Source organism: Papio anubis, chromosome 13 (assembly GCF_008728515.1).
Source record: "Papio anubis isolate 15944 chromosome 13, Panubis1.0, whole genome shotgun sequence".
NCBI classification, from domain to species: Eukaryota; Metazoa; Chordata; class Mammalia; order Primates; family Cercopithecidae; genus Papio; species Papio anubis.
This window is the reverse complement of record NC_044988.1, coordinates 100,956,068-100,981,242: the sequence shown is the minus strand read 5'-3', so window position 1 is coordinate 100,981,242 and position 25,175 is coordinate 100,956,068. Positions and strand designations below refer to the sequence as shown.

The 25,175-nt window shown below is 56.6% G+C and overlaps 1 protein-coding gene across 1 annotated transcript; it reads left to right on the top strand.

The window, feature by feature from the left end:
* Positions 1–6,465: 6,465 nt before the first annotated feature.
* FAM78A (family with sequence similarity 78 member A) lies at positions 6,466–24,627 on the top strand. Its single transcript, XM_003911176.4, has 2 exons — positions 6,466–7,122; positions 21,346–24,627. Exons 1-2 carry the CDS (start codon positions 6,800–6,802, stop codon positions 21,872–21,874), a joined length of 852 nt encoding a protein of 283 aa, XP_003911225.1. The 5' UTR covers positions 6,466–6,799; the 3' UTR covers positions 21,875–24,627.
* Positions 24,628–25,175: the final 548 nt, after the last annotated feature.

Genomic DNA, 25,175 nt, shown 5'->3' with positions numbered 1-25,175 from the left:
CATCTCCTGCACGTGGGCTTCTGACCTCTCGGACGGAGGCTGCTGGGTGGGACTGGTGGTGAGGGGGCGCAGAGGGGCGGTGTCGGGGTGGGCGGGGCGGTGCTGAGCGCGCTCCAGCTCCGCGGCCTGGGCTGGGAGACTGCGTTCAGACGCGCGCCCCGCGGGGGAAGACGTTAGGCGCTCAGGGCATTGGCTGGGGGCTCCCAGAAACTTCCAGGAGGATGAGGAAGCTGGGCCAGAGGGGGAGTGGAGGGTGCTGGGGGGCTTTAGGGGGCGGAGTGCGAGGTCAGGAGCCCTACCTGGGACTCTCGGTGGGCAGCGAGGGACAGTCCCTACCCGCCCCTTCCCGATCTCGATTCAGCCTCAGTGCCTCGGACTCAGCCCCACACTCACACCCAACACACTCGCATGTGCAGGCACACTTGCACACTCACACATGCACACACACAGACGTGCTCACCACACTCACACCAATTCACACCCACACCCACACAGACACACAGACACACGGCCTCACCCACAGACACGCATGGACCCACACACACAACCAGAACACACACAAACAGATCCTTACACCCCCCAACTTTCATCCCCTCACACAATACACACACGGTTATACACAACTTGCACACACTTGCCCATCAACACGCACACCACATATGCTCATTCACACCATTACACACCCCAAACACACATGGACATGCACTCACATGGCATGCAGGCACATACACTTACATGATGGACACACTCATAGACACCCACACAATCATACACAACTGTCAAATGTAGCCTCACACACAGAGATGCACACTCACACCATCACACACAGATGCACATTCCCCCACACACCCTAACCCACTGCACACACACCCCACAGCCTCACACCCCACAGCCCTGGTGCACGCACCCTTCCTCCAGCTCAGCAGCAGACACACACACGTGGAAACAACTGACATACCTCCTGATTTATAGCCATTGATGCTGACTCATAACCATTTTGAGTATCAATGTGTACCTATTTATTATTGATGATAATTAATACCCTCATTCGTGGCTCCTGGCATTATCCCCGACATCTCTGGCACGGGGATGCCAGTGCTGTTGTCTGGGCCTGGCTGTGACCCCTCCGCTATATCTTCCCAGTGCCTGGCCCGGCGGACGTGTCCGGTCCACACTGGGGAAGGAATGAATTCGAACAGTGGGCAGGTGGGCTGAGAAGCCCCAAGCCTCACTTGGCCTAGAAGCCATGTGGTTCTGAGCTTCGGCTGGGAAGGCCCCAGCCTCCAGATTTGCAGCCAGCACAGGCGGTGGTTTTAAGCCCTTGCTGTGTGCCCTGTCATCCCCATGTGGCACCATGGCCCTCAGTGGAGTGACGCTCTCACTGAGTGCCGGGCCAGAAGACTTGAGTTCTAGTGAAGGAGGCCTCCCTGGAGGGCTTCACTGGGCCTTTGTTCCCCACCTGAAGGGGAGGCTGCTGGACCAGCTGTCTCTGAGATCTTGTCCCTACTCCCCTGGCCAGACCCAGTCTGCCCCCTGTCCTAGTGAGGCAGGTCAGGGCTGCAGACATGCCCTGTGCCTCCATCTGCCACCGAGCCTCTCAATGTCCCCCACCTCCAGACACCTGTCTGGCTCTTTGGCCCCACCCACCTCCCCGGTGGACATTCCAAGCTTCGTCATTGGCTTTCGGTCTGATCTCCAACAGTTGGGGAGAGAACGCTGTCTCCCAGGGCAACAGAATTCCAGCACCGAACATTTCCATCTGCAGAACAGAAACTCTTGCCTCCCATGAGCTGCCTTTTTGGCCTCTGACGACCCCATCCTTGAAGGTGGTGAGCCCTCAGAGGACCCGCCGTAACCCTGAGTGCAGAGTGGTCCATGAGAGAGAAAGAGCCTTGACACTGTCTCTGGTGGCCACTGAAAACAGGGTCCCCATATTGCAGGGAACGCTGGTGAGAGCACCCACTATATCCGAGTCATCTAGCCTCTGGGTCTTACAGCCAGGCTGCCTGGTTCCATCCACCCCTCCCTCTTCACCAGGCTTCAGTGTCCTCATCTGTAGAATGGGATGATGGCAGGGTCGGGTCAACCCCTGATCACTGGGTTTCTCTGGATCAGCTCTGGGATCATTGTGGAAAGCCATGAAGACGCTGTATGCAAAGCCCCAGCTCACGGTGATGCCTGAAAGGAGACACTGCAGCGGGCTCTTTCTGAAGACCTCCCAGGGCCCTGCAGCTGGGCGGGGTCCGCGTTGTTTCTACTTCTGACTTGCTGTGTGGCTTTAGGTTTTCATGACTTCTCTGGGCCAATGTACCAGGAATTGAGGACCTTGTCCTCCCACTGACAACACTTTGAGCTCCCAAGTTGCCATCCCACTGTTCACCATTCCGGGTGGGGGGTGGGGCTGTGTCTCCCCACCCCTCCTCTTTCTCATTTTTCAGAGTCCAGGGAGCCTGAGGCCTGGGGGAGGGGAAAGGGGCCTGGGAGCAATGGGAGTGCCCTGTACTGTTGGGCAATGACTCAAACAGATGTCCCCTTCCTCTGCTCTGCAGACGCCGGCACTTCACACGCGCGTGGATGCGTCATGAGCCTTCCACATATGCTGAGGCTGCCGTGGGTCTGTGCCCAACACCCACGGAGCTCCGGAAAATGACGAGCAGGCGGAAGGGCTGTGTAGGGAAGTGGCAGGGTCGGAGGGGCCGCGAGCAGGGGAAGCCGCCGGAACCCTGGTGGGCGCTTCAGAAGCCAGGGCAGGGAGTGCACGCAGGAGCCCAGCCCATTCACAACCCCTGCCTGGCAGAGCTGCCCCCACACTCAAAGCCTGCAAACAGGCCCGTGGACCGATGCTGACTGGTCTCTTCTCCTGCAGACTGAGATGACATCCTGTGCAGGGGCGATGTCAAGGGGGAGCAGGTTAAGGGAAAGGGGTCTTCTACTTTGCAAGCCCTCACCATGTGGGCGTCCACACACCTCTGCTGGTAGGACTTCCTAGTGGTCAGTCCCATCCTAGTTCTGAGGCGCTGGCCCCGGCTAGCAAGTGGGGTGTGCTTGGTGAAGAAGGTGAATGTGGGCTTTGGAGCTGGTCAGATCTGAGCTGACATCCAGCCTCTGAGAAGTCACTATCCTCTGATCCCTGGTTTTCTCTGTCTGTGGAGCCCACCGCTCAGGGTCAAAGTCAAGGATAGAAGAGACAGTGCCTGCTCAATGTAATGCCTGACACACAGTGGGTGCTTCACAAACCCAGGCAGAGCCCAAGACGGAGGGGGACACTGTCACTCCCAGCTGGCCTTGAGGGGAGCCCACTCCTGGGAAATCACCTCCAGCAGCTTCACTGCTCACGAGGTGGTTCAGGGCTCTGGCCCCTGTCCTTTCCACGAGAGGGACGTGCAGCTCTGCCCCTGTTCATGGAGCCCTTGAACCTGTCACCTCATTTCCAGGACAGCCTTCCTACCCTCTCAGAGCACCCTGGCCAGGCTGTCAGGGGGATGGGAGTCGGGAAATGAAACAGACACGTCAAAAGCAAATATCTTCCCTACATACAAACTGAGTAGTGCACAAGAGTTGTAGAAGGCCCTGTGAGTGCCAGAGGGACAGAATGTTTTGTGGGGGCCATTAGTTCATGGAAGGCAGAGGCCACTTCACATGGTGAAGAGGCCAGGGAAGACTTCTCCCTGGAAATGGACATTTATGTGGGGCCCTGATGTAATCTGTGTGCTGTCTGGAGTTCTACTGTGTCCAACAGGCCAAGGGGCCGCCTCTGTGGCATTGGCTTGGCTCCCCTGCCTTGGTCCGAGTCAGTGGGACTAGGAATAAGTCACCTACTAGCTGAACGGGAAAGGGACCACCTCCTCACTAGCAGGGGACATGGGCCACAGCAGTGCTGGGGTGAGGGTGTGGCTGGGTGAGAGGCGGAGGCCACCCTAGCCAGCCACTTCCTGCTCCATGGCTGGGTCGGTGCTGCTGTGAGGGCTGTTCACCCTTCAAAGGAGAGACCCAAGAGTGGCCGGCCCCTCGGCCCTTCCAGCCCTGCCCTTATGCACTCAGCGTGCTCTGGCTCTGGGGCTGGCTGGAAGCACCTGCCCTGTGCCGGCTGTGGGCTCCTGTGGAAGTCAGAGTCATGGGGATGGGGTGGGGATGAAGAGCGTGGCTTTAATGTAGCTGCCAGATGTCCTTATATCACAAATTGCTTGGGCTTTCCCTAGGGCTGGCTGCAAGGTAGGGGTGGGGTTCATAGCTCTCCCATGGCTGTATAGCCTCACGCTCCTTTTGAGCCCCTGCACTGGGACCACCGGGCTCCGAGTCTCAGCTGGGACACCTGCGGGGAGACGCCGGGAAGGACCTTGGGCAAATCCCCCAGCCTCTCAGCTCTGGGTGCCTGCTCTGTGAAGTGCACATCATCACAGTCTCCCTCCACAGGGAGGCCGATGTGGCTGAAACGATGCTCTGGTACAGCACTCATCACACAGCTGGGGTCCAACAGGCAGCCAGCAGACCTGCTCGAGGGGACCCACCTCTCCCCAAACTTCTCTCTCCTCCCCCCGACCTTCCCAGCCTTGGAGCCTACAAAGCCCCCGCGCTGTCTCCACCAAGCCACTGTCTCCCTGCAATCAGGAACTCCAGGGCAGGGCAGCCCTTCTGCGTGTGCTCAGAGCACCAGAAAGCCTCTGGTCCGTAGAGTTCAAAGGGCACGGGGAGCAGCCCACCTGGCCCCGAGACAGCAGCGGAACTACACTACCCAGAATTCCCGGGGCTGGCCAAAAAGGAAATGTCGTTTGTTCAAGGAGAGGCTCAGCTCCCCGAGCAGCTGCAGAGAGAGGGAGCGAGGGGGAGCGAGGGATTACCAGAGGGAGGGCGGGCTGTGTGCGGGGAGCGAGGGTGGAGAGCCGGGCGGGCGGGGAGGAGGAGGCGGCGCCCGCCCGCCGCCGCCGCCGCCGCCGCCGCCTGCGGACCTGCATCCCCGCGGGGCCGGCGAGCGGGCGGCGGTCCCTGCGTGCGCCGGCTGCGCTTGGCCGGCGGCGGCGAGCGGACGCGGGGGCCGGGCCGGCGCAGGGGCCGAGTTTCTGCAAAGTTTGACCCGGTTGCCTTTCCGATGCTGCAGCAGATCGAGGCAGCGCGGGGCGCGCCAGGCGGCTGCGGCGCGGCGGCGGGGCTGAGCGGCGACAGCGCGCTCACAATGATCATAAAATAAAGGAGGCGCGCGGGGTGGGGGCGAGAGAGCCCCGAGCCTCAGCCCTCCGCCCCCGGCCGCCCCCCGAAGCCCCGAGCCGGGAGGAGGGTGGGGGCCGGGGGCACCCACGCCGGCCCCAGATTCCAGTAGAGCCAAGGGACAGTGCCCGGGGAAGGGGGTGGGGGCGCCCCAAGAACGTGCCCGCGGCTGGGTCAGGGGCGTTCGGAGGGCGGCGACCCGGCCAGCAGAGCGGCCCCCGGGGCAGGTGAGTCGGCGGCGCCGCCCGGGTGGGGGCGTGCGCGCCAAAGTTCCCCGGCAGCGGCGAGCGCGCCCGACGCGCGGGACCCGGGGCTGCTCGCGGCTGGAGAGGGGCGACAGAGGCGCTTGACGCGGCGGGGCGGGGGCACTACGCTCTCCGAGGGCCGGGGGACCCCAGCAGGGAAAGGGGTGCCCGCCGGATCCGACGGCCCTGGTGGGTGGCGCTGTGCCCAAGGGGCCGGAGGGACGGGGTGGGGAAGGGGCACCTGGCGCTGGCGGCGCGGTGGTGGGGACAGCGCAGGGCAAGTGCTCGTCGCCCCCTGCAGCGACAGCCGCTCGCCCCCCACCCCGCCCCCGGCAGGGACGGTATCAGCGGAGATGTCACGGGCGGCTATTATTCGCTGGTGCGCGCGGTCGTGCGGTCGCCACTGACGGGGCGGGCGCAGGGGGCGGGGGCCGCCGCCTCCGGGGAGACCGCCCAGAGCTGCGCCGTCAGCTCCGCAGCCCGCGCCCAGCGCACACGCATCGCCGCCCCCGCGAGCCCCCCGCAGCAAAGTTCGGCTCAACTTTGAGGCGGGCCTTGACGCGCTGTCCCTTCCACCTCCCACCAGGTCCTCGGCGGCCGTGGCGAAGCAGGCGGCGGCGGCTGGAGCGCAGCCCCGGGACCCTGCACGGCGGCCGGCAGCGACAGCGGCGAGGGGACGCGGCGTGCCCGCGTGGGGACGTCCGGCCGGCGCCCGCGAGTGGGCGCCGACGGGGACCCGCGCCGCGCTCCCCCGACACCGGCGAGCGGCCCGAGCCCTGAGCTCGCCTCCTGGAAGCCGCGGGTCGGCGCTTGCCCCGAGGGCGCCGGGACCTCGGCCGGTGGACAGAAACTGCTCTGCAATTGATTCGGCTGCGCCGGGCGGGTGCGGGTGCGGGGCCCGGAGGGAGCGCGTGCGGAAGGCCGGAGGGCAGGAAGTCAGGCTTCTGCAGCGAGGGTGGTGCGACCGCACGGGGACGGAGCCTTCCTTATTTATGAGTCTGCCGGCGCTCGCCTGCTTCCTCCGAAGACTTGAGGGAGAGTCTGCGAGCTGCCGTCCCCGCGTATGAGGCACAGAAGGGCCGGATGTCAGAACGACATAATTATTCATTAAACTACAAACTTTTCTTTTTTTAACCCAAAGAATATCGGTGATTTTTGTCCACTGCGAGGAGAAGAGCGAGCCCAGGGCTCGTGAAATGCAGCAGAATCCTTATTTATAAACAGGCCGAGGTAGTGATATATGCGACCCCCCCTCTACTCAGTGACTTTTCTATCCTATGGATATCGGTCTTGAGAGTTGAGATTGGAGAGCAGCGCCGTCTGCCCTGGGTCCTGCAGCCTCCGTCCTTTCAATGCCTGGTTTTCTCTGTGACTGCTGGCCTTCCCTGGAGATCAGAGCGCTCCTGTGTGCCATGGGCTGTATTCAGAGCATCGGAGGTAAAGCCAGAGTCTTCCGGGAAGGGATCACGGTGATTGATGTGAAAGCCTCCATCGACCCCGTCCCCACCAGCATCGATGAGTCCTCCAGCGTGGTGCTCCGCTACCGGACACCCCACTTCCGGGCCTCGGCCCAGGTGGTCATGCCTCCCATCCCCAAGAAGGAGACTTGGATAGTTGGCTGGATCCAGGCGTGCAGCCACATGGAGTTCTACAACCAGTACGGCGAGCAGGGCATGTGAGTATGGCGGAGAGCCAGCTCTGGGAACTGCTAGGGATGGCCGAGCTTGGAGGCCTGGTGAGGGGCGGCCCATAGTGGGGAAGGTGGAGATACCATGGAGACAGGACCCAGGCCAGAGAGAAGCTTTAGGCAGGTATGCAGGTGGCCTCCTTGGCCCGGTGTCTCCCTGAAGAGTTTCCCTGTGGATCTAGATTGGAGTCACAGTTCTGCACCCTACCCTGCCACTGTTTCCCCGGGGTTCCTGTCTCCTTCCTTGCAAGATGCCGAGAAAGCAGAGGAACATTACTCCCAGTGTTTCCTGGCAGAGCAAGCGTCCCGTCCGCCTGAGGAGTGTTAGTGCCATCAGGGGTCACCAGAGAGGCTGGAGGGCTGCCCTCCAGGCCTCTGGCCCTGTGGGGGCCCATGGCAGACACTCAGGCACTCTGCAACTCCCAGACCGGTGTGTTCAGGGCTTTGCGATTGGGCCTCAATTATCTCTCTGGCTTATAGGAGTGCGAGTGCGTGCGAGGACCTGGGGGAGTGCTTCGCTATTCCAAACGGCACTGTGTTTGAGAGCACAGTTAGTTTTAGAAGCCCGATTTCTTCACAGTGTAGCGCCTTCTGTCTCCAAGGCAGAAGGCCACTTTACGCAGGCAAGTCCAGTGTTCCCCCCGGGAGGCCCTAACAGCAACAGCAAAGAGGAGCCTCTCCTGCAGCCCCGAAGCCCCGTCTCCAGAGTGTGCCTAGGGTATTGGGGGTCCCGGTGAGGACCCTGGGGCCCTGGGGCTCCTTTCCTGGCCTGCTTCCTGACCCCAGAGAAGGCCGTCCCCAGGGTGGAAAGAGCTGCATTTAGGCAGAGGTGGGAGAGTGACTTCACCTGAAGGTTCACCCTAAGACAGTGGTGGTGAAAATAGCTGTTTCTGAGCATGAGGAGGGCTAGGCAGGCCCTGGTGGGTAGCCCACCCATGCGGCCCCCTGACTGGCCGCGGACACTCCCAGAGCCCCTCTCAGTGTCTACCCTGTGCAGCTTCACTTCCCTGTTTTGCAAGTGGGGAAAAGAGAATTTCCCCAGGAGTTGGAACTTATCACAGATTTAAGAACCCCGTGGGCCACCTGTAAATGAGAGGGGTGGAGGATGGCGGGACACCAAGTCTGGTGGCTTCTCTACTTAATGACTCCAAAGTTCTAAAGGAAACATGAGGATCACAGTAACCCTTAAATCCAGCGTGTGACTGTGACCATCCCAAAGAGGTGCATGGGGAGCACATGCAGAGGCTCTCACCGGCCGTCTCCACCAGCCTGGTATCTGTGCCAAGCCTTTTGCGTCTCAAGAGCAGCTAGTAATCCAGTTCAGGCCAGGGGCTGCCTTTCTATTCTAAGCAGGGAAACATGATTCTTAGTTATGCAGTGAGGACCTTTTCTAAGAACCCTTAAGCCCATAAACCTCCTTGGGCTTTGAAGGCATCCGGGACAGTTGTAGAAACAAAAGTCTTCCTCGCGGTTTTGGGCTAAGCCTAGTTGATTCCCTAGAAGGGGTTGGGAAGCGAGTGTCGTCTTCTGAACTTGGAAAGACTTGAGCACTCGTCGGGACTGTATTCTAATGAGGTTGGTGCAACGTGTGGTGGGGAGGCCACAGGCCTGACCCAAGGTACAGACTCCAAGCCTCAGCTTCCCCTTCTGTGCACCCGGGCTTCCGATGTCTTGACTAAGACTTGTTCTCCATCTGGTGACCCTGAGTAGGTGAGGGTGATGTGGCTGGAGCCAGGCCTGAGACTGGGAACTGAGGCAGGTTTGCCCTCCCTGTGCTAGTCCTCACTTCCTGGTTGGAAGAGCCTCATGCCTTCTTAGGCAGATGTGGGCGGGAGGCCAGGCTCTGCCACTTCCCAGGATGTGACCCTCGGCAAGTCCCTTTACTGCTCTGAGCCTCAGTTTACACATCTGCAAAATGGGGCTGGTGATAACCCCTTCCCCATGGCTTCTTGTGAGAATCACTCAAGCCAACCAAATTTGCCATGCAGTCAGCCCTGCACCAAGCTCGTGGTGAATCCTCACTGCAGGCAGTAATGGGATGGGGATCGTCCTTAGCGGTGTTGTCACTGTTACTGTTATTCTATCAGACGTGAGCGGCTAAAACTGCAGAATTAGGACAGATGTCAGCCACACTGTGTAGTGAATCTTCTCCCCAGGCTGAGTCTTTGTCACGTAGGGCCCACTTCCTGAGTGTAAAACTTTTTAAAGCAGTGTAAGGCATGAACAGCTTGCGTTTTAAAGTGGCTCCAGACCATTTTCCTTGCTCTCCCTCTGCCCCTGACGTTTCTCTTTGCTCCCTCTCGTTCTCGGGACTCCTCTTTCGCTGCAGGGAGCCTCTGTGTCCCACCCAGCTCATTCTCCCTGGGTGCACTGGCTGTGTCATCCCAGTTGGGATACACAGGGACCAGCCCCAGGGACAGGATGCAGTCGGAGGCTCCCTGGGAGGGGTGGCTTGGAGCAGTTGGGCAGAAGGGTCCACGTGTCCTGGCTCCTAAGGCCTTGGCCAGGCAGCCCCCGGACTTCCATTCCGTGTCTGTCCATGAGGGTGAGAACTTCTCGTAGGCTGCTGTGAGGATTCAGCGAGAGGCCAGTATGGGTGGCTGTCCTGTAGCTGAGACGTAGAGGAGGAGGCTGCCGAGTACTTATTAGTAATCAACAGAATCAGCCTAATGGGCTGAGTGGCCAAAGAAGAGAGTCCCTTGAAGGGCTCATGGAGAAGGCCAGGATGTGGCCTTACTTTAGCTCCTTGCTGAATGGAAATAGAAGCATTTAGGTGGGATTTAGTTATTTTTTTTTTATTTTAATTTTTATTTATTTATTTACTTTTTGAGACAGTCTTATTCTTGTCCCCCAGGTTGGAATGCAGTGGTGCCAATCTTGGCTCACTGCAACCTCTGCCTCCCGGGTTCAAGTGATTCTCTTGCTCCAGCTTCCAGAGTAGCTGGGATTACAAGCACACACTATCATGCCCAGCTAATTTTTATATTTTTTGTAGAGACGGGGTTTCCCCATGTTGGCCAGGATGGTCTCGAACTCCTGACCTCGGATGATCTGCCTGCCTCAGCTCCCAAAGGGCTGGGATTACAGGCGTGAGCCTTAGGTGGGATTTAAAACCCCCTTCCTGTCTCCCCTGCCCCAGGCCTTCCATTTTCCAAGTTTTTAAGCCTTGTGGCATGAAGGAAAGGGAACAGTGGTTGGGGTGACCAGGAACCCCAACTGGCCCAGAATTGCCCCTCTGCTCTGCCTGGCCCAGGATCAGGTAATTCTTTGTGCTGGTGGGGGGTGTCCTGTGCATGGGTAGGGGGCTGAGCAGCATCCCTGGCCTCTACCCACTGCATGCCAGGAGCACATCCCCGCAAGCTGTGACAGTCAGTAATGTCCCCAGGGAGGGCCCGATGTCCCCAGGAGGGGCTATGAAATCACACCTAGTGGAGGACCGCTGGACTTGACCCAGACAATTCACATCCTTAAAATGAAACCCAGGCCCTGTGCTTTAGTGGCCCGGGGAAGGGACAGCCACGTAACGAGAGCTAGGTTAGGGCTTTCATTCTTTACAAATGGACTTGTATCCAAAATGTTAATTCCAGATACTTAACCGAAATCCGTCATACCCCCAAACGTTATCCCTGCTTAAAATTAATCCCTAAACCAGGAGGATCACTTTTTAGAATGACATTCTGGGTTTGAAACATTTGAAATGGAACAATTAAAAAACACAAAACAAAACAACAACAAAAAAAACACACACCATCTCAATAATACCCTGACTTTTACAGACAGAGCTGGAAAAGAGTGAGTTTCTCTGTGCCAGCATGAGAGGATTCTATATGGCTTTGGGTCCAACCCACATCGCTTTAAAAGCCAACCCCCCCCTCTCCAAATTGTTGGAGACACCTGCCTCCACAGCCCGGCCCCCGCAATTCCTCAACTGCCACCTGTCAGCTGGCACAGAGTCTTCTAAGTGACAAGTCACAATTTCTCGCCTGTGTGGGAGAAGTTCCACGTTGTCCCTGGTTTGCCCTTCTCTGGAGCCCCCTGGGAACCTGGCCCACAGCCACACCCATGGCCAAGGCCAAGGCCAGGGGCAGTTTATGGCTCTGGAGTCTGCCAAAGGGCAGACTGGGTGGGGAGGAGGGGGAGCAGCTCAGATGGAAAGGGTTTCTTTGGGTTGATGGGGACACTGCTCCATGCCCATGTGTAGCAAGGTGTGAACCCCAGCTCCCAACCCTTGGGCCAGCCTCTTAACCTTTCCAAGCCTCACTGTTCCTGTCTATGAAATGGGAATATGAGTTCTCCCTCATAGGGTTGTGATGATAAGAGCTTAACCCAGCACCTCACATATACCAGGCTCAATATATGGTAGCCGTCCATACCACAGCTATGAATCATGATACTGACAATGTCTTACTCATTATGCGGTGCCTGTCAAAGTCAGCGGAAAGATGGCTGTCTTGTTGCTGTTGTTACATTATCCCTTCTCCTGGGTTTCAGATACCTGTCTATAGCATGAATGCTGTCACTGTGTTACGAAAGGCCAGTGGGGCCGGGCGCGGTGGCTCACACCTGTAATCCCAGCACTTTGGGAGGCCGAGGCTGGTGGATCACGAGGTCAGGACATCGAGACCATCCTGGCTAACATGGTGAAACCCCGTCTCTACTAAAAATACAAAAAATTAGCCGGGCGTGGTGGCGGGCACCTGTAGTCCCAACTACTCGGGAGGCTGAGGCAGGAGAACGGCACGAACCTGAGAGGCGGAGCTTGCAGTAGCCGAGATCACACCACTGCACTCCAGCCTGGGCAGAGTGAGACTCCATCTCAGAAAAAAAAAAAAAAAAAAAAAAAAAGGCCAGTAGCCAGCCGGGACGCTTTTAGTATTCCCTGTGCCTACAAAAATACAAAAAGTGTGAATACGATTGACACATGCCTCTAGTCCCAGCTACTTGAGAGGCTGAGGTGGGAGGATCACCTCAGCCTGGGGAGGTCAGGGCTGCAAGTGAGCTGTGATCGCGCCACTGCCCTGCAGCCGGGGCTACAGAGTGAGACCCCATCTCAAAAAAAAAAAAAAAAAAAAAAAAAAAGTCTAGTGGGAAAGGACAGGGCAGGGGTGGAGGGACTGCTGGGTGCCACCCAGCCTTGCTAGGATGACCCTGAGAATGGCTACCTCGGGCACCTTCCCACCTGCCATCTCCCAGTGTCCTCCCCAGGAACTCAGGAAGGCCTCGTTTTATGATGTGGTCACAGCGTCTAAGACCTGAAGCTGGTTGCCCGAGCAGTCTTGCTCAGCGCCAGCAGATCTGGGGACAGGCCATGGAGGAATGTCCCTGTTGACCACGTGGCCTCTTCCTGAAGCCGGGGCCTGAGCGTCAGTTGTGCAAAGAACAATTGAGGAGGAGGCTTCCTCTGTGTAACCGGAAGGCGGCCTCCCCCATCTGCTGGGCCCTGGCGGAGGCGAGGGCGGGGTGGGTGGGAGAGGGAAGTCCTTGTTTCAAGGCTTTGGGGTGGGAGGAAGTAGGGGGGATGACCCAGCCGAGAGAGAGCTCCCCCAGGACCAGCCCCGGCCAAGGGATCGCTGCAGCCCTCATCCACCGTCCAAGCACTGGAAACAAACATTGGAGACGTGCGAGGCGCCACTCATCAGCCGTAGTAATCAGGGAAATGACAAGTTACATACTGACATCCTTTGTTTTGCTGATCAGAGTTGGGTGCAATGAAAAAGATCAGTGGTGCCCAGTGTTCGGGGGAGGGGAGCGTCTTCACCTGTTGTTTGTGGGAGGACATTTGAGGCAGGCGAGGATGCTGAGAGGTGAGCCTGGCTGTGTCTGTTACCGTCCACATGTGCAAGCCCTTCAGCTCGGTGGTTGTACATTTTTTTTTTGTTTTTTTGAGACGGAGTCTTGCTCTGTCGCCCAGGCTGGAGTGCAGTGGCCGGATCTCAGCTCACTGCAAGCTCCGCCTCCCGGGTTCAAGCGATTCTCTTGTCTCTGCCTCCCGAGTAGCTGGGATTACAGGTGCCTGCCACCACACCTGGGTTTTTTTTCTTTTTAATATATTTTTAGTAGAGACGGGGTTTCACCATGCTGACCAGGCTAGTCTCGAATTCCTGACCTCAAGTGATCCACCTGCCTCAGCCTCCCAAAGTCCTGGGATTACAGGCGTGAGCCATGGTGCCCAGCCTGTACTTTTAGAGTCCCTTACAGAAACTTTGTGCCCCTAGCTCAGGGCCTGCATATTGGAGGCGTCCAAAAAAATAATCTACTGAACAAGTGAGTTAATGATCATGTGAACGGGGAAGCAGCACATAAAGATGTACATGGGCCGGGCGCGGTGGCTCACGCCTATAATCCCAGCATTTTGGGAGGCTGAGGCAGGCGAATCATCTGAGGTCAGGAGTTCGAGACCAGCCTGACCAACATGGCGAAACCCTGTCTCTACTAAAAATACAAAACTTAGTGGGGTGTGGTGGTGCACGCCTGTAATCCGAGCTGCTCAGAAGGCTGAGAATTGCTTGAACCCAGGAGGTGGAGGTTACAGTGAGCCGAGATCATGCCACTGCACTCCAGCCTGGGCAACAGAGCGAGACTGTCTTAAAAAAAGGAAAAAATGCACAAGTAAGGATGTTAACTCCTGCACGGCTCCTAATAGCAAAAAACCAGGAACAACTCAAGGGTCCCTCAAGAGGGAGTGAAATTATGGTCTGTCTGCAGTGCAGACTCTGAGGCAGGGCTACAGGCCCTGAAGACAAGGTAGAGCTATGGATACTCCCACGTGGGGAAATGGTACATTGTTACATTTTTGTTTAAAGTTATCAAACAATATGTAGGGTAGCAACCCATTTTTGTTAAAAAGAAAATACTGAAGTTGGGAGTATATCCTGTGTGTATGCAGAGAGCAAGGTCCCAAAGGATGTTTACCGGAGTACAACAGGGGCACACGGGGAGGGGCGCATGGGGAGGTAGGTTTCAGTTTTCACTTGATATGCTGCTTTTTTTTTTTTTTTTTTTGAGACAGAGTCTCACTCTGTGGCCCGGGCAGGAGTGCAGTGGCCGGATCTCAGCTCACTGCAAGCTCCGCCTCACGGGTTTACACCATTCTCCTGCCTCAGCCTCCCGAGTAGCTGGGACTACAGGCGCCTGCCACCTCACCTGGCTAGTTTTTTGTATTTTTTAGTAGAGACGGGGTTTCACCGTGTTAGCCAGGATGGTCTCGATCTCCTGACCTCGTGATCTGCCCGTCTTGGCCTCCCAAAGTGCTGGGATTACAGGCTTGAGCCACCGCGCCCGGCCTATAACTAAAATTAAACAGGCTCTGTTGGTCTTTCCTTCTCGTGTTAAATCCCAGTGATCCACTGCTGTGCCTGGGTTAAGAGGGGTGGGGTTGGCAGGGAGAAGGTGTCTGGGTCCCAGGAGGAATGGGGTTTGTTGTGGTGGGGGAATCCCCGCGGGCAGGCCCTGTGGGAGGCGAGACCTCCAGCCCTTCCCTCACCTGGTGAACAGGTGTTGGGGAGACTGGGAGAGCATGGCCTGGTGATCTGGTGGTGGTGGGGACAGCCCAAGGGGGCAGCAGCACGGGGGGAAGTCAGGAAGCCAGGATGCCTGTCCAGTATGGAATGGGGGTTCTTGGGCAATCATTTCTGAAAAATTGCAACGTTTTTACAGAATGAGTACTTTCTGCAAATTTTATCAGATCATAAAATCCATACCGTTGTGGGGTAGGTAAAATAATTCCTAACTTCCTGCTGGGCCCGTGTGAGGGGCTGAAACCAGGGCTGAGCAGGAGACTATGTGGCATGGGCAGGCCCTTGCCCTGGAGCCTCAAGTCTTTATCTGTAAAGGTGTTTCTTCAGGTGCCCAATGTGAGCCGCTTGTAGGAGGTGGAATAATCTTTGAGTCAATCATTTAAGGTTAAGGCTAAATTTTGTTTTAATGCAACATATTTAATGCCTATTAGAACATATATCTGTATATACAGCATATCCAACCTGCTATTTCAAAGGTGTTTCTAAATTTCGTTGACTTTTTTTTCTTTTAGAGACAGGGTCTCACTCTGTTGTCCAGGCTGGAGTGCTGTGGGGCAATCCTAGTTCACTGCAGCCTTGACCTCCTGGGCTCGCGCGATCCTCCCACCTTAGCTTCCCGAGTAGCTGGGAGTATAGGGACGCACCACCATGCCTGGCTAATTTTTAAGTTTTTTGTATAGACGAGAGTCTCTTGCTTTGTTGCCCTGGCTGGTCTTGACGTCGTGGGTTCAAGCAATACCCCACCCTCCAGCCTCAGACTCCCATAGTTGGTTCTTTTAAAAGCTGATTAGGTCGGGCATGGTGGCTCATCTCAGCAGCTTGGGAGGCTGAGGTGGGAGGATCACTTAGGTTCCATTAGAGGCTGGTGGGGTAAGAGCTGGGTCAGATTGGGGACCTTGGCCCAGTGACTTCCCAGCTGTGTGACCTCAGACCCGGCCTCTAACTGCCCTAAGTCTCCTCCGTGAAATGCACCCCACAGCCCCAGCCCCAGGGAGGTGTGGTGCTCGGTGCAGCCCGTGTGCTCAGGGAGTGGTACCTGCTGTTAGAACTTGCTAAGGAGACCGTCCAGCAAGAGGCTCTTGCAGCTGCAACCCTGCAGGATAAGCAGAAGCTCAGAGCAACTTTGGGGGCCCAGGACTCCTCACAGAGATGCCCTGTGGGCTTTGGGGGAGACCCAGCGTGTACTGACAGCCATTGATCCTGGCCACAGACATTGATGGTGCCTGAAGCTGGGCCAGGTGCTGTGATACATCCCAGATATGTGGTGATGGGTGAGGCAGGCCTGGCCCTGCCCGCACGGCCTCGTGGTCTGTCTGGGAAAGAGACTGGTAGCAAATGAGTGCATCAGTATTTAATCACCGTCATGAACAGGCCACAGGGCAGTGGGATGAGATCCAGTGGCGTTGAATACCGGGAGGCACCTGGCCCATGTGGAGCGTCCAGGCAGGCTTCTTTGGGACGGTGGCTGCAGAGCTGAGTAATGAGCAGCTATGAGCGAGGACAGGAGGAGTAAGAGGGGAGAGGAGGAGGAGGAAAAGGCGGTGGAGGAAGAGGAGGATGAAGATGAGGACGAGGATGACGCTTCTCCCGGTAGAAGGCCCTGAGAGGGAGGAGCATGGCCCACTGCAGCAGCTGAGAATGGCTGGGGTCCTGGAGCCCAGGGAGGACGTGTGTGTACACGCACGTGTGTGGACATGTGCATGTGTGCACGCACACAGGGCTCTAGGCTTCAATTGTGTCGGTTTTAAGGGCATGGGGAGTCATGGCCGGTTTAACAGGGTTGGAGCCATGCCATCGGATTTGTGTTTTTAGAAGATCGCTCGGGCTGCTTCTGGGAGGGGAACAGATTGCAGGAGGCTGGGAGACCAGGGAAGGGTAAGGCCAGGGTGGAGGCAGAGGAGGAGAAGGGGCACAGCCTGGAGGGGCGAGGGAGAGTCCGGGATGGCGCTGTGTCCCGGAGACACAGGCCTCCCCCATTGCTGGCCAGGCCAGTAGCTCTGTCCACCCCTTTCAGGGCTTCATGGCGTGTGGTACCTTGGCATGTGGTGCCAAGCAGGTGCCCTGCAGATGTTTGTTGGGTGGGTGACGATGGGACTCAAGACAGGGATACTGCGGGAGGCTGAGGAAGCCACTTCAGCCCAGGAAGCATTCTGAATCCTGGGTTCCAGCCTGGACTTGCCTGCTTGTCCTTTGGGGTCACTAGGAGGATGGGATTGTGACAGGTGGCCCTGCCTGCCCCTGCCCACAGCCATGGAGGTGAACGGCCTGCTGGGCTCCTAGACTGGACAGCTACCCAGGGCCTGCACTCAGAAAGGCCGCGAGCATGGTTCAAGGCTCTGCTGTTAACCGCATTGAAAATCTCAGGTTGTTTACAGCCGGGCGTGGTGGCTCACGCCTGTAATCCAAGCACTTTGGGAGGCCAAGGTGGGCAATCACCTGAGGTCAGGGGTTTGAGACCAGCCTGGCCAACATGGTGAAACTCCATCTCTGCTAAAAAATATATAAAAATTAGGCCGGGCATGGTGGCTCACGCCTGTAATCACAGCACTGTGGGAGGCTGAGGTGGGTGGGTTACCTGATGTCGGGAGCTCGAGACCAACCTTACATGGTGAAACCCCATCTCTACTAAATAATTAGTCGGGCATAGTGGCACATGCCTGTAATCTCAGCTACTTGGGAAGCTGAGGCAGGAGAATTGCTTGAACCCGGGAGGCAGAGGTTGCAGTGAGCTGAGATCATGCCACTGCACTCCAGCCCGGGCAGCAAGAGTGAAACTGTCTCAAAAAAAAGGAGAAAGGTGGTTAAGATATTGCTTAACTTTAGACTTTTAAGTCAAAAATAATGGGAAAATTTCAAGGACAACTGCTAAAAGAATAGAATTAGAATGTTTAAATCCCCAGTAAGTAGAAAAATACCAATAAAATCTGTCATCAAAAGAATGGTGGGCAAAAAGCATTAAAAAACTGAATAGCAATTTTATAGAGAAGAGAAACAAGTTCATATAAAAATAATTCGGCTGGGGCGGCGGCTCACGCCTGTAATCCCGGACACTTCGGGAGGCCAAGGCAGGCGGATCACCTGAGGTCAGGAGCTTGAGACCAGCCTGGCCAACATGGTGAAACCCCGTCTCCACTAAAAATATAAAATTAGCTGAGCATGGTGGTGGGTGCCTGTGGTCCTACCTACTCAAGAGGCTGAGGCAGAAGAATCACTTGAACCTGGGAGGCCGAGGCTCCAGTGAGCAGAGATCTCACCACTGCACTCCAGCCTGAGAGAATGAGACTCCGTCTCAAAAAAAAAAATAATAATAATAATGAAAGGTCAGAAAAGGCTTGAGGTCAAACCAGGGCTACCTGGTCTGGGAGAGGCACACCTCTTAACTGCTCATGCCACCCTCAAAGTGTCTCCAGAAGCATCCACTGACTGCTGTTGGTTGGACCAGGCAGTGAGTATCAATACATTTCATCATCACAAAAACCTGGCAGGCAGATGTCGGCGGATTGTCGGTGGGCTGCTGATGAGACGGTGGAGGATCCGCGCGTCTGTGACTGGACCACAGTGCGAGCAGCTGGGGCTAACAGTAGACCCTGGGCTGCCGCAGGTGCCCCTGAGCTACGCATCCCCCGCACTCCCAGCACCCCCAGGTAGGGGGATCCCTGCAGCCTGGTGGCGATTTGGCCCTGGCCCTGGCTCTGAGCCATGCCCCGCATGACGCAGTGCTGTCTGCCAGTCCGGGAGGCTCCTCACCTGCCTGTGTCTGAGCCAGGGCCTGGGAGTTTCAGGACTGCAGAAAGGAAAGGAAACCCCAAGGCTGGGGTCAGGAAGAGGAGGGCTGTTCTGCTGCTCAGCCTCACTCCTCCAAACCAGGCCTTCAGCTCTTTGCAAATGAAAGGGGGCAAGGCCAAAGCAGGGTTCCTTATGCAAGTTTGCTTTCTGCCCCGAAAAACGAAAAAAACGGGAATCTGTTCCAAACAAGTGTAAGCACTGGGTGAGGACAGAGTGGACGTTTCCTTCTGAAATAGGAGACCCGGCCCCCAGTGGGCAAAGAGGCTCTGACTCGCTTCTTCATCCGTGCAGGGGAGTGAATAAGCAGGCTCACCCGTTGTCATCCTGCCTGCGGCTGTGGGCCCCCCCAGATCTTTGGAATTACTGGGTACTTCCAGACAGTGAGGTTGTCTGAGCTTCCTCCAGGTTCCCTGAGTCTGGGGTGCTCAGGGGCTGGGCAGGAGATGCCCATTAAGCAGGTGTTACTCTAATGAGTGAGCTCTTCAATGAGATGAACAGGAAAATTGGCAAAATCATGTTCCTAATCATTCCTCCTATAGCGGCCCCAAGTTTGCTAACTGCTAACATTATATGATGTGTAAGTAGGGGAATGCATTTTTAAAATTATAGTAAAGTCTATGTAACATTTTATAAAATTTACCATTTTATTTTATTTTAATTATTTTTTAAAGACAGGGTCTGGCTCTGTCCCCCAGGCTGGAGTGCAGTGGCATGATCTCGGCTCACTGCAACCTCCGCCTCCCAGGTTCAAGCGATTCTCCTGCCTCAGCCTCCTGACTAGCTGGGATTACAGGCACCCACCACCACGCCCGGCTAATTTTTGTGCTTTTAGTAGAGACGGGGTTTCACCATGTTGTCCAGGCTGGTCTTGAACTCCTGACCTCAGGTGATCTGCCCGCCTTGGCCTCCCAAAGTGCTGGGATTACAGGTGTGAGCCACAGCGCCCAGCCCAGAACTCTTTTCATCTTGCAAAACTGAAACTTCGTCCCCAAGAAACGTCAGCTTTCCGTTCCTCTTTCTCCCAGCCCCTGGCAACCTCCATTCTACTTTCTGTCTCTATGAATTTGACAACACTAGGGACTTCACATAAGTGGAATCCCACAGTATGTGTCTTTTTTTGGCTGGCTTATTTCACTCAACGTAATGTCCTCAAGGTTGATCTGTGTTGTAGCCTGTGTTGGAACGTCCGTCCTTCTGAAGGCTGAAGAACATTCCATTGTATGTATATAGCACATTTTGTTTATCCATGTATCTGTCGTTGGACACTTGGATCGATTCTACCTTTTGGCTATTGTGATTAATTCTAGGAACAGGAATGCTTTTTTTTTTTTTTTTTTTTTTTTTTTTTAAAGGTAGAGTCTCGCTGTGTTGGCCAGCCTCGGCCTCCCAAGGTGCTGGGGTTACAGGTATGAACCACTGTGTCGAGTTGGGAATGCTTTTTTTTGAGACAGTCTCACTGTGTCACCCAGGCTGGAGTGCAGTGGCACAATCTCAGCTCACTGCAAACCCAGCGTCTCAGGTTCAAGCAATTCTCCTACCTCAGCCTCCTGATTACAGGATTACAGGCGTCTGCCACCATGACCCACTAATTATTATTATTATTATTATTTTTTTTTTTTCTTTTTTTTTGAGACGGAGTCTCGCGCTGTCGCCCAGGCTGGAGTGCAGTGGCCGGATCTCAGCTCACTCCAAGCTCCGCCTCCCGGGTTCACGCCATTCTCCGGCCTCAGCCTCCCGAGTAGCTGGGACTACAGGCGCTGCCACCTCGCCCGGCTATTTTTTGTATTTCTTAGTAGAGACGGGGTTTCACCGTGTTAGCCAGGATGGTCTCGATCTCCTGACCTCGTGATCCGCCCATCTCGGCCTCCCAAAGTGCTGGGATTACAGGCTTGAGCCACCGCGCCCGGCTATTATTATTTTTTTGAGACAGACTCTCACTCTGTTGCCCAGGCTGGAGTGCATGGCATGATCTCGGCTCACTGCAACCTCTGCCTCCTGGGTTCAGGTGATTCTCCTGCCTCAGCCTCCTGAATAGTTGGGACTACAGACATGTGCCACCATGCCTGATTAATTTTTTGTATTTTTTTTTAGTAGAGACGGGGTTTCACCATTTTGGCCAGGCTGTTCTCAAACTTCTGACCTCATGATCCGCCCGCCTTGGCTTCCCAAAGTGAATTTTTGTATTTTTAGCAGAGAGGAGGGTTCACCATGTTGGCCAGGCTGGTCTTGAACTCCTAACCTTAAGTGATCCGCCTGCCTCAGCCTCCCAAAGTGCTGGGATTACAGGCGTGAGCCACCATGCCTGGCCAGGAGTGTATTTTTAGCAGTAACTTGTTCCTGGGAGTACCCGCTGTGCACATAGGTGAGCAGAAGGCACAGTGGGCGCAGGCTGTCCTGAGCTTCCCTGTTACAGGTGCCTTGGTGGAAACGGGCGCCCGGGTCCCAGGCTCCACCACTTGGCCAAATGTCTTTTGGGAAAGGTAGCGTCACTGTCCACCCCCAGCCCACCCCTTTGCTTTCTGTATCTGCAGCGTGGGGTTGCATGGAGAAGATTGTCTGTGAGCCTGTAATGTTAAATTAAGGGGTCCCCTACAGCCTGGGGTGGGCTCCCAGGTGCTACTGTATCCACGGCCACATGGGAGTGTGGGATCCTGTATGTCCCAAGAGCAACTTGGGCCAGGCCGGCCACCTTTTTCTGTCCGAGGGTTATGATTATAACAGCGGTAGTGATGACAGTGATACTCCCAGCTGTTGTCTGACCCCCTGCCCCCAGAATGTCAAAGGGGACCGGGTGGTCTGCTGGGTCCGTTCCATCCTCAGGGCCCGGGACAGCCCCTGGCCTACCAGGGAGACACAGAAAGCCCTCCTTGAGTGACCGAGTGAGTGAACCGGCCTTCCTTGTCCTCAGGTCCAGCTGGGAGCTCCCCGACCTCCAGGAGGGCAAGATCCAAGCCATCAGCGACTCTGATGGGGTGAACTACCCCTGGTACGGCAACACCACGGAGACCTGCACCATCGTGGGCCCCACCAAGAGAGACTCCAAGTTCATCATCAGCATGAACGACAACTTTTACCCCAGCGTCACGTGGGCCGTGCCCGTCAGCGAGAGCAACGTGGCCAAGCTCACCAACATCTACCGGGACCAGAGCTTCACCACCTGGCTGGTGGCCACCAACACCTCCACCAACGACATGATCATCCTGCAGACGCTTCACTGGCGCATGCAGCTCAGCATCGAGGTGAACCCCAACCGGCCTCTGGGCCAGCGCGCCCGGCTGCGGGAGCCCATCGCCCAGGACCAGCCCAAAATCCTAAGCAAGAACGAACCCATCCCGCCCAGCGCCCTGGTCAAGCCCAATGCCAACGACGCCCAGGTCCTCATGTGGCGGCCCAAGTACGGGCAGCCGCTGGTGGTGATCCCGCCCAAGCACCGGTGACAGCCAGGGCCACCCGCTAGGTTAGACTCGCAAATAATAATACCGCTGAAAACAAAACTCAGACTCACTCTTCAGTCATTCAGCAAGATATGACCATTCTACCCTCTCCAGCGGGCGGATCTCACTGTGCTGAGGCCCCCCGGGAAGGCCTCCCCGGCACTCGGCACCTGCTTCCTTTCAGGGAGGGGGGAGACCTAAGCGGGACAGACAGACCCCACGTGCGCCCTCAGGGTCACCTCTGGTCTCCTTGCCTCTCCTTTTGCTCACAGCTTCAGTCACTCACCCGTAACAGATTCCCTGAAACACTGCTTTTTCCGTTTTTTAAAAAAACTCCTCTTATGGGGGTTCAGGGGCAGGAGGAGGAGGAGCCGATTAGGAGGGAAGCTCCGGCCCCCGATCAAAGAGACAGATCCGCACTGCTGCCGATTTGTGGCGCTGGCCGGCCTTCCCCCCCGGGTCCCCCTGCCCTCTGTCATGCGGCCTTATGTAGACTTGCTTTGCCAAACTTTTGCCTTAAGCTGAATTTAAAGGAAGAAAACCAGTTGGAGAAAGAAAGCAGGATCTCTTTTCTACCGGACTTTTCCTCTTCTGCCAGAGGTGGAGGGAGGGGTGGGGTCACCTGTGAGGGTCTCTTGAGCCCTTCTTCCCGATTGTCTTGGGAGAAGGGTGAGGATGGGCGTTTAGACCTGAAACCAGCTGCTCACTGTTTCTTTTTGGCAGAAACAAAACCACAGGCAGATTCCGCCTGAACAGCCCCTTCTCTCCCTCCACCCCCAGGTCTCATCCCAGCACTGGCGGAGAGGGGCTGTGAGCTCTGGCCAGGGGGTGGCTCTGCCAGCGGCCTGGCCTCTTCTCCCCTCTCTTCCCAGCAGCCTTAACTTCCCTTGGGCGGCTCTAGGAGGAGAGAGGGAGGCTGCTGTGAGCCCAGGGAATTTTCACCCTCTTAGTCCTCAGGACCCACCCCCAGTGGAGTCCCTGGCCCTTCCTCCAGGTGTGTGGTGGTTTCCTTCTCCATCCACACTGGTCCCAAATGCCTGGGGGCCAGCCGCCCGGACCGCCGACACACAGCCTCAGTGTTAGTCTCGAAGGTAAGGAAGGCATTCACATCCCTTCTTGCAGGGCATTTTAAGACTTGAATCAGGTGGGCCCCGGCCCCTGTGGCTGGCCGGCCCCTGGTGTACTGTAAAAGGGCCAAGACAGGGCTCATTCTCAGGGGCGCCCCTCCCAGGCCTTCGGGACAGCGGGATGGTGCAGTCAGGCTCTGGGTGCCACACTGATGGCGGTAGAAGTCACCTGAGCTCTAGGGAAGTCTTGGGAGGCAGTTGGCCGAGCCCCTGCTTCCTGTCCTCAAAGAAGTGAATCCAGGCCAAGGGCTGGGAGGCCTGGGTGGGCTCATGGTAGAGAGGGGTCAGAGCCACTCTGGAGGCTGGGCTGGCACAGTGGAGAGTGACAGGTGAGGACAGACGTCTGGAAGCCCATCCCTGGGACCTGCCCTCCCTCAGTCCCAGGTTATCGGAGCCCCAGGGCTTACTTAGTCCTGACCCATTGTGCAAGGGTTCTGGGCAGTGTCTGCCTTGCGGCCACTTGCAGGGGCTATTAGGGGACATCCCACTGAAGCCATGTTCCTTCCAGCTTGCCAAACACACAGCTACCCGCCTGGGGCCCACACTCAGCCTAATAATAATCAAGCACAGAAAACCGTCCATTTAGAAAAATAATCGATTTCTGCTACAGATGAGCCACTTGTAGGAGTCTCCGTGACAGCGTGGGACGGTGTGGGCACCGAGGTCCCTGCCCCGCTCCTTTGTCCACGGGCTGTTGCGTTTATTCAAGGGGTGCTTAATGACCGTTCAGCCTCTGCCGTCTGTCTCCAGGCCCAGCTCGTGCCAGGAGGCTGTCCTGGGACACACTGGGCTGGAGCTGCCGGCTGGCACGGTGCTCAGGGGGCCCCTGGTGGGGGCCAGGACCTCCCCACAGAAACTGCAGGTTCTCTCTTGTGAGGATGGAGGCCGTGCCACCCGGAAAGGCAGTAGCCTTGGGGGAACAGCGGGTCCCAGCTGCACGTCTGAGGACGGGTGGGGACGGGGCTGGGACTCGGCCTTCATTCACTGGAGACTTCTCCACTCAGGTCTTCGTTGCACTAAAGCAGGGACAGGACCCTGGGGGTTCAGGAAGCGGGTCTCAGGCCGCCGGGTTCTTCGCAGAAGTGGGACTGGAGAGTGGAATGGAAAGGGGCTTCCTGAGCTGCTGGGGGGTGAAGGACCCCCAAATCTGCATTTCTTGAGTGTGAGCAAACACTCGAGGCAAGAGCCAGCACCCCTCCCACTGCATGCCCAGCCCACCTTGCCCCCTGACCCACCTTCACCTGTGCCCCTTCTTTCCACCCTTCCTTCCTCATTGAAGAAGGGCTGGGAAGACCCTGGAGAGGCTGCAGGTCTGTCCACAGACACTCAGCTAAGCCCCAGTCTGCTCCCTCAGCCTCCTTGCTCATGTTGGAGCACAGGCCCCAGGCTTCCTGCCGGGGCCCCAATTCCTCTTACGTCCCCCAGCCCCGCCCTGGCGTGGACATGCACTCACTCCTTCCAGCAATAAGAACCGCCCTTGGTCGTGGAGAGTACTGTGAAACAAACCAATGCACTTACCAGGAGGCACAAGACTCTTGAAGAAGATGTAAAATGAACCTTTTTTTTTTTTTTTAATAAAAAACAAAAAACAAATATTCATAAAGAGAAATAAAATGTAATTTTAAAGTAGGCTTGGCTAGGTTCTGGATGTTTCTGAAGTGGCGATTCACTTTGGGGTGGGTGGCTCAGCGGTGCTGGCTACGGGGGTGAACATGTTTGCGGGGCAGGAGGATGGGCTGAGGCTGGGCTCCTGGTGCTCAGGACCTGGGAAATGGGAGGAGGGAGCTAGCCTTTGAGGCCTGCTCCTTCCAGCTGCTGCTGTTCACAGCACCAGCTCCGGCGAGAGCAGCCCTGCGGTCTCAGCCTTGCACCCACAAGTGCCCCTGCCAGTGCCCTGCCTGGAGGGTGGTGGGCTTGGAGGTAGAGCTAGGAATTAGGGGCAGCTTGGCTTTTTGGCGAACAGGTTCTCTTTTGTGAGGATGGAGGCCATGCCACCCAGAAAGGCAGTAGCCCTATGTCAAGGGCAATTAATGTTTAGGTTGACCCTTAACTTGGGCCTGCAAAGGTGTCTTCCTGTGGACAGGCAGGACAGTGTGTCTGGACAGGGGCTCCGTGCCCTGCCCTCGGCCAGCAACTGACGAGGGGTCCTGTGAGGCCCCAGCCTTGAATGGATACCA